The 18,206-nt window shown below is 35.9% G+C and overlaps 1 protein-coding gene across 2 annotated transcripts; it reads right to left on the minus strand.

Moving 5' to 3' along the window:
• Positions 1-4,723: 4,723 nt before the first annotated feature.
• On the minus strand, positions 4,724-16,933 carry LOC124221994 (putative uncharacterized protein DDB_G0282499). 2 transcript variants are annotated; one of them, XM_046632503.2, is made up of 6 exons: positions 16,678-16,933; positions 16,321-16,593; positions 13,760-13,873; positions 11,609-13,525; positions 9,852-10,017; positions 4,724-8,739 (listed from the first exon to the last, which is right to left on the minus strand). In XM_046632503.2, exons 3-6 carry the CDS (start codon positions 13,853-13,855, stop codon positions 8,531-8,533), a joined length of 2,388 nt encoding a protein of 795 aa, XP_046488459.1. In that variant the 5' UTR covers positions 13,856-13,873; positions 16,321-16,593; positions 16,678-16,933; the 3' UTR covers positions 4,724-8,530. The 2 variants fall into 2 exon arrangements, with proteins under 2 accessions (XP_046488459.1, XP_046488458.1); XM_046632502.2 differs by having other exon boundaries at positions 16,674-16,933.
• Positions 16,934-18,206: the final 1,273 nt, after the last annotated feature.

Raw genomic sequence — 18,206 nt, forward strand, 5'->3', positions numbered from 1 at the left:
CATAACATGTGGCGTTATTTCTGGATTGTACTCGGTGAGCACTGATTGCAAGTTCAGTTTTTCTAGTTATTAACGAATAAAAACATATAACGTAAATAAGCCAAAGAAACCATGCTCAGAATAGATATACTGCACTAAGCAAGATATGGCCATTCAAGCATCTCAAGGCTACATGTATTTGTCATAAAACATCGACACTTGCGAAAAAGCTATAAAATATATTCTGATAAGGTACAAAAAGATTTCAATTTTACAGGTGGTTAATCTAAGCCCCAAATTTACTTATAGCTATTTAACATATTAACACATTTTGTTTATGCTGACATCGATTTTGGCGACTCGAAAACTACCGAGAATAATGTTAGTAGTTGCAAACCGTGTGGCACAAACTTTATTGTACATCAACTTTGTGGAAGATCATCTACCAATGGTTTATTCAATTAACATTACGAGGGCTCTAAGTTCGTAGGCAATATCATACATACAGACGTAAAAGCTTTGACTTTCTCAAGTGCAAACCAATCATTTAATCACGTCTTCATTTTCCACGATAAAAATGTTTATAATTGGACATGAAACTTAAACATTTTATATTTCTTCTTCTTTTTTTTTTTTTTTTTTTTGGAATTTAGTATATGCTTTGTTTAGCAATAGAAATGGGAGTAAAGTTTTATCCAACATAATGCATTAAATTCGGATGTTAATAAAATTTATGAACGATTACAATGATCTGGTTGAATTCAGGTGTTACAAAAATATGCATACATCTAATCCAGACACGGTTCAGTGTATAAATGTATCCACATACAAATTCAGAGTTTTTCAACGGACTACTGTTGAATCGATGTGCACAAAGTATACACATGACCTTCACGCCCATTTGAATCTGATAATATGTAAACGTATTATGAAAACGACACCTATTGTGCATTCCATTTCAACTCCATTAGGTCCTGTGCCGCATATTTTTTTTTCGCGACATTTTTTCTGGATCAGTAGGTCCTTGTAAACATCTAAATTAATTTTTTACATTTTTCTGAAAAATCCCTTACGAACAATAAGGGTCAAGAAATCGTGAAAAAACATCCTGTATTTTGAAATCGGAAAAAACCGCAGTATTTCATCCCAATAATTGTGGCATAGCTTCTTTTTGAGGATTCATGAACAAATTTTTACCGACCGGAAAACATTTGAGATTTAATTTTAATGATCATTTGCCCGCGTTTTGGTTAAAAAAAAATGTTGTAAATGACTAGACACCTAGAAAGACATCGTTTACCATTACGGGGTTTTGTGTCAAAATTATCGAAACAAAATACAGCAATTTTGATATGTTTTCAGGTTTTACGAGCAATACGTTTTTCACGAGTTTTAACGATCACTGCTCATAGAGAATTGTGCAGAAAGACGTGAAAAAAAATTTAGGGGTTTTTGAAGTCTTACTATAGCCATAAAAAATATGAGTGTCAAGACCTGGTCGAATTGACATGGGATGTTCCGTATGCATAATACACAGTACGTTTATACTCTCATCTCAAAGTTTTTTTTAGTGGAATCGTTATGCTTCACAGTAAAATAATTTCGAAGGTTCAGAACTTAATTTTGTAATCAGGCTATGAAATCTCTATAGGTTACAAGCATAAACAAAGATATAGACTAGTTGACTTTCGAAAAGAAAAAATGATTCTTGCATCTCCAACTCAAATATAAATGTCAGTAGATAAAAAATATATATATATATATTTTTTTTTTCTTTGCCCCATCACTATTTCAATATCAAAAAAATGACGAACGACAGTATATTTTTAAAATTAATCACAATCTAGCTGATGTTTGCTTTTCTAATTTTAAATCTTCACTAAGAATATTCCAAAGTTATCTAAAACGTGTCGTTCTAAATCTACATACAAAGTAAAATACACTGGACAAATATTCAACATCGACAGAACAGACAAAGATAAAAATTACAAATAGAAATGCCAAGCCTAGGTAACTATTATTACTTTAGTTCGTGTTAGGTGTTCTGTGATCACAACAATACCCTAAATGATTCTTTAATCGAATACTCGTCTATAATCGTAAGTATGAACAAGTTGTACCGTAGTACACTGTTTCAGAGCACTTAAATTCATCTCAGAATAATAAGAAACCAAACTTTGCCGGTTAATTGCGGTTGTTACAAATATGAAATTTAATTTAAAAAAATATGAAAGTAGTAGTAGTAGTAGTAGCAGTAGCAGTAGCAGTAGCAGTAGCAGTAGCAGTAGCAGTAGCAGTAGCAGTAGCAGTAGCAGTAGCAGTAGCAGTACAATAATAGTTCTATTTGCCAGAATCAAAGGTAGAGTTGAAGACACTGACAATTCAGCTTAAGATTAGTGGAAGCAAAATATAAATTCTCATGTTATCGTTCCTTTTGATAGCATAACTCAACAAGTTAAAAATTAAACTACACTTCGTTCTAGTCATTACTAAAAATAAATTAAAATAATAGAAACAATTAATCAATCAGTTCTTATTTTTCCTGTTCTCTAACCCTCACCTCAAACCGCTATCATCAACCCTTTGCGGTTCTCACATGTTCCATTTTTGCAATCTCAAAAACGCAGTCCATTCACCAATATGACATTGCCTAATGCTTAACACGTTATGCATACTAATAACAAAATTGTCGTATCACATTATACATATATAGCATACCTGATCTAATAATCTAGACTATTTACGATTTAAGTCGGTTTCACCACCAAAATGACTATCGTAAGATACATTTGTCAGTAAAAATGACCAAACACTGTAAACAATAGGTATTCACATTGTACGCTAATCAATTATTGACACTGTGCAAACTATAAATACCTAGACTCCACTATTTACCTTTTTCACCGTTAGTGGTACAATCCAATACGCTTATTCACGAGAAAGAAATTGTTTGTAATATTTACACATTTATTGCACATGGAATCATTATTTAAAACTTAACAGGTGCATGAAAAATATATTTCCTAAAACCATTAAAACCAGAGATTGACTATGTGCTCCTCAATCAAATTTTCTTACACATGACATTTTGAATAACTAATTCAGTTTCAAAATATTTCCTGTAATGTTCCATACAAAATTCACTTTAATGATATATTATTGTAATATAATCGTTGTGTGTGTGTCTGTATATATATTTATATATATGCATAGTGGTCCACGTATTGAGTATTATTATTTTTCTCTTCAAAGAATACGGTTTCAACTGGTTGTTGATGCAACTGCATTGTTGCCAAATATATTATACAATCACTATAATCATCGTACAGTAGCTAAGTTTTACCACAATACCTATCGTGTTATAATTAAAAAAAACTCCCTATAATACACAAATAATCCTTACCTAGAGTTATGCAAATTGCTTGCTATACGAAGCTTTTCTAACAAACCATTTAGAGTTTCCAACAGTAAAAATAGACTTTTATGCCTTCGTATTCAATGCAATGGATATCAATTCATGTTCAATTCAACAAAAAGGCTGATATTCAGATAATTTGATTGAGGATTTCCTAAAGCTAATTATTCCATATGCTTAACATTCATCCGACAACTAGCTGTATTCTATTCACGTATAAACACTGAATACTAGTAAAAGACATTCCACACTTAAAAATTCCCATATTCCCAACAATTCTAATAATCTTGCGGAAAATTTGTTCTCTTCCATACTTGGGTACACAGGTACTAGCACCTAACCATATTTAAATCTGACAGCTGTATGCAACGCTGTGATACTAATAATGCATTGACAGAATTGAAATTGAATTTTGTACAAGGAACTATTGAGCAAATATTACTTGAAAAAAGCAGAGAAATGTTCAGTACGATAGCTCTAACCAAAAATGCGCTCTCGAACTAGATTACGTAGGCTGTATTATTTGCATTCGATGTATATTGAAATCTGTCATGACAAAACAAAACGATGTGTTTATCTTATTTACAATTGTGACAATTAGCGTCGAAGAGTAGACGCAACAACAAATAATTCAATTTACAATATTTATCCTAAAACGTCGAACAAAGTTTCGACTGTGAGAATAATGATAATTTCGTAGTTTTCCCTGACAATATAGAGCAGATGCGAACAAATATACAAATAGGTACGTATGCTATTTAGCTGGCCATATTCCGTTAGTAACCGCTGATTTTTATCAGTTTAATTAAATTTCGCCAACTGCTATAACTGTACGAAAGTTAACAACAACCAGAACATAATTTTATATGATGTACAGATGCTTGGCAAATAAGTTACTCATCTATTGTTACGAACAGAAGTGACACATATGCAACACCAGCTAAACATATTAGATTGAAGTTTCAACAAAAAAAACTTCCTCGGAATCACATTAATCAAGCTCTTCTCTTAGATAATTTAGCAATGACTCGTCCAAATCTATTCTATCAGTCCTTTATAACAATATTTCTATAGTTAATACTGGTCCATGAAACTAGAAAATGACCGCCCAACATATATTTATGATATGCGCTTACACGTTGTAACGTAGAAACAATTATTATATTATATTGATACATTATATATTATAATATCCCCACATATAGTATTATGTATTGTGTTTGTTTACTGTTTTTCTACTGCATTTGCGCGGGTGTGTGTGTGTGTGTGTGTGTGTGTGTGTGTGTGTGTGTGTGTGTGTGTGTGTGTGTGTGTGTGTGTGTGTGTTAGATATTTCTACAATTAGTATTCTTATAAACCAGACTTGTCATTTTACATTGAGCCGTCTATTACAATTACCTTGGAAGGCAAAGCTACCAGTTGACCGTTTGTAAATTTATTTTTTGCCAATAAATATTTAACAGGATATATGCAAGCCACACAATTCATTAATCATGCATAAGGACTGTACCAATATTTCACTAATATAGTCTCAACTTTGAAAGATGTGGGAACAGATGGCATAGAAACAAATGTGTTACAACTTAGAACATATGGAAATCTTGCACATTTCTACCAAAAAATACAACTGAAAGTAGACAAAAAAAAAAAAAAAAAAGGTCTTTCAGAAAGGTCCTATTGAGTGGTTTTTGATTTTATCACCACAGCCAAAGAATACAATGATGAATACAACGTACAATACGCTCAACATATATTCAATACGTAAGCAACGCATAATTTGATCATATGATATTACTGATAATGATATAAATTACAAAAATTTTATAACTCGGAATAATCCTGTTATATATCACTTGGCTAAAAGAACAGCGATTTTTGATATTTCTAATTCTTCTCCTCTTCCTTCCTTTTTCTCGTTACTTCACAACGGTCAACTGCTTGCATTAACGTATATCGCATCATTGAAATATTGAAGGGAATCTCGCAAGAATCAAACAGTTACACGAAACGTACGAAGTTTCTGCAGACTCATGGCCTGGGCTAAACTATCAGAATATATGACACCAGACAATCCTAGTAACACCGATTAATCAGAGTTACATCAAACGAATCAGACGTCACAGCGATAATCATTATATATTATTTAAATTCCTACATGTAATTGGCAAGTTTCAACGAATAGAAAATATTTGAATAAAATATCATCAATGTGTTGAATATTATGTGTGTACCCACATAAGTGTGCTGGCATTGTAATGTCTGAACAGGTATATACTTATGCCTTGAAAATTGTTTTAGCTTAAATATATGTATAGGTAATTCTTGCCGATATTATAGCTTAACATTGGTCATTTTTGTTCAATATTAATTTACGTATTTATATTATAATATATATTAAATATTCTTGTTATTAATGTACTTACATATTTAGTAATATCACATGCAATTAAACTAGGATTGTCGGACATGTACCTACTAGCGCTATACTATATCAACTCGATATTACCATTAAATGTTACTTATATAATGACCGTTAGGTTATTATATTATATTATATTATATTATATTTTATTATATTATATTATGCAGGCCTGGCTCTTTTATCTCTCCATTTCGTAATAACATTTTTAAATTCCTATTTTTATATCTCATTGAACATTTGCATCTCATAATCTATGAATCATCGAAAAGTATAATACTAAAGCAACAGATAAGCACGGAAGTTGGTGGGAACATCATTACATGTTATTTGCTTTGTGTTGCATGGTAAAGAAAAACGTCAATCGATTGTTACTTGGAGAGATGTTGTGGCCACCCTGTAACACGCGAGGCTAAATAACAACCAGCTAACACACTAACACCCTGCTATATATTTGACACCTATGGACATTACAATCAGTTGACGTTATCCACTGGTTAGGCGTAAGCCTGGACATGCACATGTCGTTGTGCGTGCAAATGGGTTTGGATATCTCATTGTCGGTTTAAGTACTATAGCTGTTGCATGCCTAATATGTTTATAATGACTGCTCAATTGATTTATAGTAATTATGTTACGCGATGATACAACAAATTTTAAAGTTGAAAACTTTTACAATCAGATTCCAGTTGATAACAATATCCAGTAGGCAGTTTGTTAAAGTAGTTAAAAGATATTTAAGTTATATAGTAGGGAGTTGAGTATAATTTACAGTATTGGCATAAAAGTTATCACAGTTAATACTCTGCAAATGCCAAAAGGGAACTTTTAGAAGCATGGCGCCCAAGTCGCCACTCACATTTGTGTTATGCTTCTATTTTGTTAATCAGCTATTTCAGCCTGTTTAATTTTCAACTCCTTTTGCCATTTGACGATTAATTCTAGACCTTGTTACTCTCGTTTTTCTCTCAGCTTCTTTTCACAAATTGACCATTTCTCTACCGCTACGTTTGAATCTCATATTCATCTAGTCAATGAAAATATTTATCTATACATAAGCAAAAGCCTTGTTTGTGATATTTTACTAGCGGACGCAAGATTGAATCATAAAAATGTTAAAAACTGAGCAGTTTGTAGCAACTGCAATATGTACGGTTCTTGTACGCGTGTGCTGAAGACTTGCGGTATGTTACCAAGATAACTGATCGAATGCATTTAGCAAAATTATGCCGATACTCGATAATTATCACGATACTTTTTGAAGTTTGATCCTCAAAGAGTTACGCTATGGATTCTACATCACTACAACAAATTCGGATACGTCCCGATCTCCGATTTTTGTGCAGCTACAAGTTTTATATAAAATCTGTGGCAAAATTTCTTATCAAATATGATGTATGTAGTACAATGCACGAGCGATAAACTCAACAAAATTTCGGTATTTAGAGGCTAGACTTACTTCGTATATAGATTGAATATTAAATTCCGTCTCAGATATTCACTATATTTAGCATTATATGCAATCACTCAATTGTCAATATAATAATATATGTATAGTGTAGTGGACAGCATTTGGATTGCTTTGCGACGTCGATATCAATTACCTTGCTACATTCATTAAACGAAGTACATTCGTAATAAATATATGTTAGTTGAAAATACCTCTTAAAAATCGCATGAAAATTAGTTAAATGTCACATTGTTCGGGTCGTAATTAGGAAAGGCCACATATATCTATTCTAAAAATTCTATCTAGCATTTTAACTACTTTTTTTCTTTGTAACATTCCATCTACTAGACAATTTTCTTCGCACCTACAGACGAAAATTGACAATTGCCCTAAATATCTAAATACTTGTAACAACTGAGACGTCAAACTATTAGAGAAATCTAACGGCGAGTTAAGATGACGGTTATAACTTAATTTTTTAGCACAACAAAGATATTTTAAAGGTTAGTAGTCAAAAAGTTGCGTTGTGATCATATTCTTAATAATTTTAAATCCAATTACTAAACTAGAGATGGAAAAACTTTTAATCCTAGTAATCGTTTGCAGACCTAAAATGTCCAGCCTTGAAAATTTTACTACACATACTCGTACAAGCTCTTAACTGTTCGTGAAATTCTCAATGTTTCGTTGATATGCAATTCCACCTAGAAACTAACCCTGGTGAGTTCGTTCACATGTTATTTGTTTTTTCAATAGTTTGCAACAAAGTAACATAATTGCCGTATGGCACAGAGTTGCCATGTGTCTAAAGAGTTTGTGTTACTACACAATCTCTGCTTTTGGGGTAAAAAAGTTTCAATCACAATTGCGCTCCATATTCACGAATTATACGCAGACGTATGCAACTACTTATCATCTCCAATTGGTGCAATATCAACATGATTATGGATAGAGGACTAATCAAACCTTGCTTGAATTATTGCACGCAGCTAGTCTTACAATATTTGAGATAAAGTAATAGCTTTTCATTTGCAAGAATTGCAAAAAATGTCTTCATTATTAGGCAGCTATCGCAGGGACTAAATTGTTATAACATTAGGAGTTAATACCCTAAAAGTAGAAAATGAAATGAGCGAAACAGAAATCGGGATGGTTTTTCTGATCAATTGCAAAATAACTTTATAAATTAAATGAATTAATGGTTCAGTCAATACACTTCAAATCTATAATCTGAAAAGTAACTTTAACCAGTTAAATCGCGTTTTGCTTAAGCACAGTCAACATGGCTGGAAAGATGTGTGCTGTTGGTGTCTCTAAGCTTGATATTGAAAAAAGTATCTTTGCACGTCTCAATTACTTTTCTTTCAAATTCGGCATCGTACAAAAGTGTAGCTTGAAGGGCATTGTACATACCAGTTCTAGCTAAGCGGGATGCCTTAGTTAATTCATGAATGCTTCCTGCTAGGGCCAATATATCTGAAAAAACAAGATAAACCAGACAGGGTTTATTAAGCAGTGGAACAAATTTAATATCAGAGTGGTGTTGAAAATATGATGCAAGAAATTCGCTTTATAGTATGGGTAAGAGCAGGATAAAATAATAAGGTTTGATTTTGATCGTTTTGAAAAGATACAAATTTTTCTTGCGTTTCACCCTTCATTGTCGCATGGGTTCAAATAAATCCCATCGATTCTCAAATGACTACTATCTCAAAACTTAACTATGCATCCAATTAGTACAAAAAAAGGAAAAAAAAGAAAAAGAATATGGAAGATACTTCCCACGTTGCAGAATATGTTTTTAGGTACACATTTGTAGTATCAAAAAACATGTCCCGAAGGTCTTGACATTTGTGAAATTATAGAAAAGTATTTTTTTTTTTAACGGCAAAAATCGATATTCTTTCATTAAATCTGAAGGTCGTGATTTGGCATGGAAAATAGGCTTCTGTTGGGTGTTTCAAAATAGTTTATTTGCGCCAACACCTGAGATGTGTCTATGAGAGTAAAGGAAAAATATATAATTCATAGAGAAAATCTTTCATTAATAATGAGAAAATAAGCCATGCCCAGCAGTTGTTGTATCAAGTTGAATGTGGGATTAATTTGACCTCATGTGAGAATGAAGAGACTGAAAGCCTTTTTTAGCCTACAGTAACTTGAGAATAGATTACAATGTCACTACATTTGTATCAGATTAACAACCAAGTATCTCTGCCATATTGTTGTATAGAATGTAACAGCAATTATTGAAATACGAAAGGATGCACGATTTTTTAATGTACAAGAGTATCGCATCTATCTTACAAGTGTACTATAGCCTACATTACTGCACATAGTAGAAAAACACTGTATTAGTTGCAATTATTGTTATAGACTGCCGAGTACAATGCAAACAGCCCAGCCTTAAGAGTTCTATTGACCAGCGATTGTGACGAACGAGAAGAAGTAAGGGACAAGAGAGCAATAGCAGAAAGAGAAAATAAGTTATCAGCCCTGTATAACATTTCCATCACCTACCTCAATCAACAGGTGTACCCTTCCCCCTCAACATATAGAATAAGCATATTATATAAACTGATACATACCCTTGTCATCGTGCATGGGAATGCAGTGTGGATTTTCTTTCTGGCGTTTAGTTGCATTTGCTATCTCTTGTTTTCGTCGTTCTTGCACATACTTGATAACTTCAAGCCAATATTCCATAGCTTTGTGAACTCGCTGATTCATTGTAGCACCCCGAAGACGTTCCATCTTGAAAATATGAGATGGTAAGAATTAATAATTAAAGTGGTCCAAGCTTGGAAGATAAAAATGTATGGTATCTCATCTGCTAGGCCACAGAACAAGAAACCTTGGATCACGCTAGCACTAATTAGCTTCATCAAACATAAGGAACACCTCTACAGTGAAAGAAGTTAAGAAACCGAACAGCCTGGACATCGCGGAAGAGTACACAGGGTACAGAAACAATCTAACGACCGTGCTCAAGAAAGTGAAATACAAGAGAGCAGCGGTAGCGAAGTGTGCCATCAACCAAAAGAAGCTATGGGAGACCATAAAGAGAGTCGCACGTGAAGTAGGGGTAATCAGCAGGATACTTACAAACTCTGTGATGAAAAAGGCTACATACTCCAAAAATACAGAAAAGTAGCTAACAAGTTCAACGCATTCTTCGCCAGCGTAGGTAAAAAGCTAGTCAACATAATCACATGCCGTTAGGACCTCGGGCATCGTGACAGAGATACCTGCATCAATCTTCCTCAGTCCTGTGAATGGATGAGATTTTCAAGATACTCAGGTGACTAAGGATAAATAATGCCTACAGCGAGGAGGTAATCATGGAATTTCAGATACCGCAAGGTACCATTTTCGGCCTCCTGATGTTCAACCTTTACTTCAACGACCTTACGCTTTCTAACTCCACTGGGAAACACATCTCCTATACAGACGACATAAACATCGTATACATCGGCTACTCATGGGAGGACTTGAAGCAATGCGTAGAAAAGGATCTATCACAAGCACTTGCTTGCTCCTTGAATAACTCCCTGATAGTAAACATAAGGAAAATGAGCATCACTCTCCTTGCCCCCTACCAGAATAGACTTCCAGCGTTCCGAAGGCTATCCATAGCAGGAGGTGTCGAGTGCGCATGAACAGACTGTGTTAAAATCCTGAGTACATACCTAGATGGCAATCTAAGGTGGAAGAACCATGCATGCAGCACAACTGCCAAACTCAGACGTACCGTTCTCATGACATTCCAGGAAAAAAGACGACACTAGGCCAGAGAGCCTTTACCTTTGTTGAGGCAAAGGTGTACGACCTAATGTCTAGAGAGAAAAGGAAATCGGCACCTACGAAGTTTTAAGAAGACCAATCAGAGGCGTAAATGGAAAATCAGAAGATCCACGTCAGACGTGTGCTTAGCACAGCCGGAAAACGATTACCAAGCACCTGAGACCTGTGAAACGCAATGCGAACCCCTGCGCTACCTGTGAATCACTGCAGCCTTCCTCCTTGCATTCGCTCCACCCTCATTCACTAATACCTCACACCGTTTCATATCTTTTGAATGTATATATTTCACTGTCTATTATATTTTATACTAGTCACACAACGTTGCAATAACGAATTACACCTGAAACGTGCACAATGATCACGTGTTCTATTGCATCTTTAGGTAATACTCAAAGTATTACTTCTAGAGAAGGAAAAGAATGATGGCGCGACATGCTCTCCTTGTGTATCAATAAATAAATAATTATATTTCTAATGATTTTGAACCAAATATTAGAATGCATTTTGGATGCTTCTCTAGATTAGTATCCGATGCTCTTACCTTAGCCACAAGGGTAATAACACGCGCATGTTCTCTGAGATGATCAATGATCAGCCGGTCAACACGTGACGGATTTCCTTGTAGACGTGGTGTAGGTATATTATTGGCACTGGTCACTCGTTTTCCAGGAAAGTGAGCAGCTAAGCCAGCCTCGCATTTTTTCCGCTCTTTCTCCAGTTGCTTGAACTGTTCATAGGTCTGCTCCAATCTCAGTTGCAATATGCTGGAAGGGCCTGAGCGCCTAGAAGTGCTGTTCCTGAGTCCTCCAAACAATACAGACATCGGGTGCAATGGTGGAACAGATACAGACACGGGCACTGATAAAACTGTGGAAAAAACATTTCCAGCATGCACCAACCCAGTGTTGAATAAAACGTCGGGTGGTGGCACAGGATGGATCCCTTGATGTTGGCGTTGTTTCATCATTTGGTTAAGCATTTCACCGCCTTGTGCATTTCCTGCTAATGTTGGAGCGAACGACATCGAAGAAGGATATGAAATTTCATTCGAGAAATCAAATGAATCCATGTATGTCATATTTTGTTTCTTTACGTTATTCTGGTAATTATTCCCAGTAGTGGTCTGTGTACCTTTCAATGTATCAACATTATTGGTTGTATAACGCTGGTATCCATTCGGTGTTTGGTAACTATGTTTATTAGACATAATAGTGTAGCTCCTTGAGATTAAATTTCTTGGAAATCCAATGGGAGAATAAACTTGATGATTATCTCTTTGTTTTACATTAGGACTAAGCGGCGATGTATGTAAATTATTGTTCATCCTGTGATCCATGATTCCTACTGATGATATAGTTTCAGAATTACTGGGATGAATCTTTGGTATCGATGCATAATCATTCAAATAAGGATAGCAGTTAACCATTCGTTTATAACTCTGATCCATTGGTGAATCTGTTTTCAAAGCTTGCGATTGCTGTTGAAGGAAGTGGGACTCATTTGTTTTATCGACCACACCTAAACCATTGGGATCCTGTACGTCTCTATAATCATCAAATCTGGTACATTGAAAATTATTAGGTATACAATTTTGTAGACCAGTTTCTGCTGGAGAATAATGCTGTAACGGCGAGTTGGACAAAAAACCAGAATCACCACTCAAATCGGTCATAACAGAGTTTGGCCTATACATTTGACCTGCTGTAGTTACATTGTAAGAATCATGGATGCTTAGCATTTGATTATTTTTAGGTTTTCCAATGCTATGGTAATCACAGTTACTTTGTGATTCCCAATCATTTATTCTAGTGCAACTCGGAGAATCCATTGGCAAATTTGAAGATAAATTCACATTCAAGTCAAGATTGCAATGTTTCTGAATTGACTGGTAGTTCCCGAACAGATCTTTTGTGCAATTTGGTGATACCAATGTCTCTGACCAGTTAGGTGTACGCGAATTGTAATTCAACCCATTGGTCGTAGTAAGCAGTCCATTCGAGAGTGATGCATAATTTCTGTTTTCATTTAAGTAACAATTGCTGCTGGACAATAAATTACTTTGCTGGGCAGTAGGTCTCTGTAGCTCGTTTATCACACTGTTGGAATAGGTATTACCTTCGCCACATGTATTTCCTGTACACACATTTAGACTTAGAGCATGTAATCGACTGCAGTACTTTTGATAATTTTTTTCACTGTGAGATTCATTGGATACACCTGTCTCAGCGGTATTGCGGTGTCTTGCTACGCCATTGGGCTTTAAAATAGAAGGTAATAATTCGTTAGTAGTATGAAGATCAATATGCTTGGAATATTCGGACTGATATTGCGGTAATCTGGTTTGTCCATCTGTGAAATTATCTTCGGCAATATTTGAATCGTCATCAAGAATTTTGGCAACAAGATCGTTGACCATGGTATTATTTAAATCTTGACAATCCTCATCCTCATTATTTGTCTGAAAATAGAATAGTACAGAATTACTGGTTGGGTTGATTGAATAGCAAATGTTTGACCTGAGATGCCTCCAACAAGAGCGAAAGTATCCTGTCTTCTTAAAATGAATTATGAAGCAACTTCAATAAAGTTAATTACTGTGAAAAGTTGAGATATGTTTAAAACTGACTAATTAGCTATAGGTAGCATGATCAGAATCAAAAGATCCTGATATGTAAATTATTAATCAACTAACTTGATTATTCGCATTGACATTGAGTAGATCATAAGCCCATGGATCGTATTCGGCGCATAGTTTGGTCACAGTCCTATTCGCATTTGCTTCGAACATCGTGATACTTTGTTCAGTCTGCAACAAACATTTATGTGTGGTCCGATAATTAGCATTACGACAATTACATCAAATTAGCATCAGAGTGGTTGTTAGGACTCGAATCAGGCAAAGTTTCAAAAAAATAGGAAAAAATTTATTGAACATGGATAAAGGTCAATTAGTAGAAATAATGCTACCAACTGCACTGAATTTTTCTGTAAAATATAGTCGATGTTGTTTTCACAATACAATGCACTTATTGAACCCTCTAATGTTTCAGGACTTCATATGTAAATTCGATTGGTACAGTTGACAAGGTTTCGTCATAAGATACGTTTTTGAAAGATTGTCAAGAAAGGCCAAATGTATAAGTTTAACAGAAATAATAACGAACGATCTGGAAAAATGAGCACATCTTGTAAATACAACACTCCATAGTAAAAAAAAAAAGTCAAGCTCATAACTCATAGGCCTTAATCGCTACGAGTTTCGATTGGTCGCGTATGGATCATAAAATCAAAACTACAAGAAAGCTGAAACATAATTGTTGGAATGTTCGAATTATCATTGTTGAAAATAGACACAAGACATAAAATGCATGTTCACGTCCGGCGTACCACCTCTCTCTATTTTTCCTACTCGCTAACTCTCCCATAGTTCTTATATTAATATTATGGTCTCTGTCCTGTCCTCTTATGTCTACCTAGCCTCACGTTACTCACTGTCGCGCTTACTCATCTAATTCTATTCCCTTCCTTCAGCATCTTCACACCTTTTCTGCACCTGTACATTTCTCGTCTTTAGAGACACTCCTATTCTAACTCTCAACAACGTCACATCTAGACTTCTTTCAGAGCTTCGTACAGCACACTTCGTTCTTACCGCCATCTCAGCTTCTTCGCAATAAATATATAATTAACATTTCAAACAAACTCTACATTATTCAACCCTCATACTGATTTCCGCTTGTCCTAGTATGTAAAAGTGAAGCCAAACCGGTTTATTCCTACCGCTCGGGAGTAAACCCCATTCACAGACATAACATACATATAAACAATATAAAAATGGCTAAAAATCATGGTTTTAGAGTTTGATTATACCATATTTAAATTCTTTTCAACATACATACTAATTGTAAGGTGTATTGAAATGCAACTCGCAATATTTTTACTATTTACAATGATGAAAAATTACCATATCGTTTCAAGTATAAGTCAAGGTTTTTTGTTGTTAACATCATCCTCAAAGATCATCTTCGACTTTTACGCGAGGACGACTTATACAAGGGATTTTTAGTTAATTTACCTTACAGACTGAAATTGTTTCTCATGAAAGGTCCAATCATCAAATTAAACTAATCATATTCACGCTGCGATTTTTCAATCTACCTTAGCTTGATTGATAAATTTACCTACTTAAGAAAATGGCAATTTATGAATCAACAAGTAAATATACTCTTGTGATATCAATTTAGTTATAAACGTAGGTTTATATTCAGTACTTAAAAGAAAGTCCTGAGATGCAAAGTGAACACAAGGGATCAACTTATATTTGGAAAAATAGGGTACATGGTGATTATGTCGGTGATCCAAGGATAAAACAGTAGGATTTGTAAATAAGACAGAGGTTACTGAATATTATGAACTATTTTTCAACGTTCAATGGTCATGTTTGATCCTTTCCGGATGATGTTAAACATCCTTAATTATTGGCATTCTATCTACATTTTGATATTGGCAACGGCCACAAAACAAGTTTATGAATGAATTTAACTAAATATATGAATGGTAAACTAAAATCATAATAAGTCTCAATGTCTCAATAATATCTTGCAGAAACTGAGAGCATTATTTTTCAAGTAAAAAAAAATTATATGTATTTCCACGACTCATGCATACACACATTACCGTTATTTACGTTATAATGATGTATCTTCGGAATTAATACGTGATACTCAGTCTAAGCGTTAATTCAACAATAAATTTTTAGACATTTATTAACTGATGACTCGAAATCATCCGCTAGATTTCTTTAATATCGCGATTATGATTGGAGCCGTGCATGATAGTTTGTATTGAAATTACACACCCGTAAAATGGTAATGCCGAAACGCACATACAAACACAATACGTAGGAAAGTGTAGATATGTGTGTAACATACGTACGTAACTCATCCACGATTCCAACAACAAGCATTAAAGTATATTTTTATGCACAAATGGGTGTACCGCGCCACTCGGAATGCTACAGGTACGCATACTGAAAGCAGGTAATATATGGAGGCCCATATAATTTGTGCAAAAGCTTATTCGAAGAATGCAATCTGACAACTGGTTTGACGCCAAGCTTCGATGCGGCGCTAATTATCGAAATAAAAAAACCCGTAACCATCTATTAAATCTAAGAGTAGAGGCCAAGAGCAAAACTAGGGTGAAATCGGTAGAATTGTTGATAGGAGTAACATCTTTTCGATTGGGACAAACCTTGGAAAACGCTACCGTGCGATCTGTCCGTCCATCCACCGCCAACGTAACACCACCGCTGACGGAGTGCACGCAGCACGCACAACTCGCCCTTATACACCCGTATCTAGGCTTCTGTCAAATGGAGCGATAGCATATCACTATCTTGAGCAAGAAAATGCCAATCGCCGGGGGAGCGTTTAATTGTTGTCCGACCGACGCGAGATGTCGCAACAGATCCCGTTCCCTTACGTTCGTTCTAGGTATGCTGTCCTTGGACTTGTCCCGCCAAAACTATAATACAGATCAAAACCTTATTGTTTCCCTTATGTTTGGTGATAGCTTCATGAAAGCATTATACAGTATATACGTACCCACCTGCCGTAAGATTATGGGAAATGTATATGAACAAGTTTCTAATTTGTGAGATCATTCCCAAGATTAAAGAATGTATGTGTGTACTAAGGGTGCGTTCAATATTAGCTCCAAGTACTGTAACCAATATTTTATCTCTGTTGCACTGCGAGTTCGCGAGGAGCTCAGCCTCTGTCCTAGGAAGTTTTTAGCACTGCCAGCAAATTCCGGAACGCACCCTAAGCGTTACGCAGCCTTCAATTGTCCACCCTGTTCGCGCTCAGCTTACTATGGCGCTCACGGTTTTATATACAGGCAACGAAGATTGAGTCACACAGAAGCGTACGGCCTGCAGGCTATTTGAAGCAAGAAAAGTTGGGATGCTCGGACGAGCTATCCCCCTAACAGCTAGGTGTCGCTAGTGGTGCCTTTGCTTGTGTGGCTCACGTACAGTGCTCTAGTATGGTATTGTTTATATTTATTTATTAAATGCAATGATAATCTACACGCGTTTCACAAATGTTTTTTTTTTCCTGGAGCGCTCAATGATCCTAGATTTTTGGTATAATGCATGAGCGGACTCTAGTGACTGAATTAAGAACCTCAAAGCGTTCCAACAAGCACTAAGGCACAGTGTTCGACCGTTTAACACAGTTTCACACTGTGTCTCCTTGCTGGAAAGCTCCCACTATCTAGGCCGTGTTCGTAAATTGACTGACAGTACTGAAAACTCCCTAGGACAGAGTCAGAGCTATTCGCGAATTTGGAAGCGCAAAAGAGATAAAGGATTGCTGACAGTACTGTCAGTCAATCTTCGAACACGGCCCTAGTAGGGCCGGTTAGGCTGTAGCGCGCTTGCGCCAACAGAGAGAAATTTTTTCTATCTCTGTCGCTCACAGGTGACACGGGTGGGGGCACGGTCTTACATACAGGTCTGGAAACTCCTATCATGGAGACTAGAGGTAAGGAGGCTGAACCACGGTCTTACATACAGGTCTGGAAACTCCGTATGTAAGACCGTGGCTAGGAATGACTCACATATTGAATCAATTTGTAGTTTACGGTTTCGGCACTGCGTTGCTATCGCTACTATCTAGTAGGGCCGGTTAGGCTGTAGCGCGCTTGCGCCAACAGAGAGAATTTTTTTCTATCTCTGTCGCTCACAGGTGACACGGGTGACCCTACTAGGTTACAGCGACCCTTGCGGCCAATCTAAGAATTATTGAAAGCGGACTCAAGAAGTGAGTCGCCCCCCACCACCAGAGTTTCCAGATCTGTATGTAAGACCGTGATGGCGCTGTAGGTTTCTCTGCGTTGCCAACATAATTTATCCGGTGTAAAAAATTAGCCGTCTCATGTATATGCTCCACAAGTCCGTGATATGCTTCAAGCCAGCCCCCTGACACTCACCACTACTCGTATACTAAAAAATTGTACGCGTCTTGTCCCCGTTTTTTAGTTCCTCTACGTGGCGCTAGTGGACTTCGGACACGCTCGCTGCCCTCGTTGACCGCGCGCAAGCTCGTCAGGTAACTACTAGCGCCACCAGTGGT

The sequence above is a fragment of the Neodiprion pinetum genome, chromosome 6 (genome assembly GCF_021155775.2).
Source record: "Neodiprion pinetum isolate iyNeoPine1 chromosome 6, iyNeoPine1.2, whole genome shotgun sequence".
NCBI lineage: Eukaryota > Metazoa > Arthropoda > Insecta > Hymenoptera > Diprionidae > Neodiprion > Neodiprion pinetum.

Bases quoted from the DNA above. Each gene is read 5' to 3' on its own strand.
- LOC124221994 (XM_046632503.2), bottom strand. From the start codon at position 13,855: ATGTTCGAAGCAAATGCGAATAGGACTGTGACCAAACTATGCGCCGAA. The intron at 13,526-13,759 runs GTTAGTTGATTA...TTCTATTTTCAG, and splicing joins ATGTCAATGCGAATAATCAA to ACAAATAATGAGGATGAGGA. The intron at 8,740-9,851 runs GTATGTATCAGT...TTGTTTTTTCAG, and splicing joins TCCCATGCACGATGACAAGG to ATATATTGGCCCTAGCAGGA.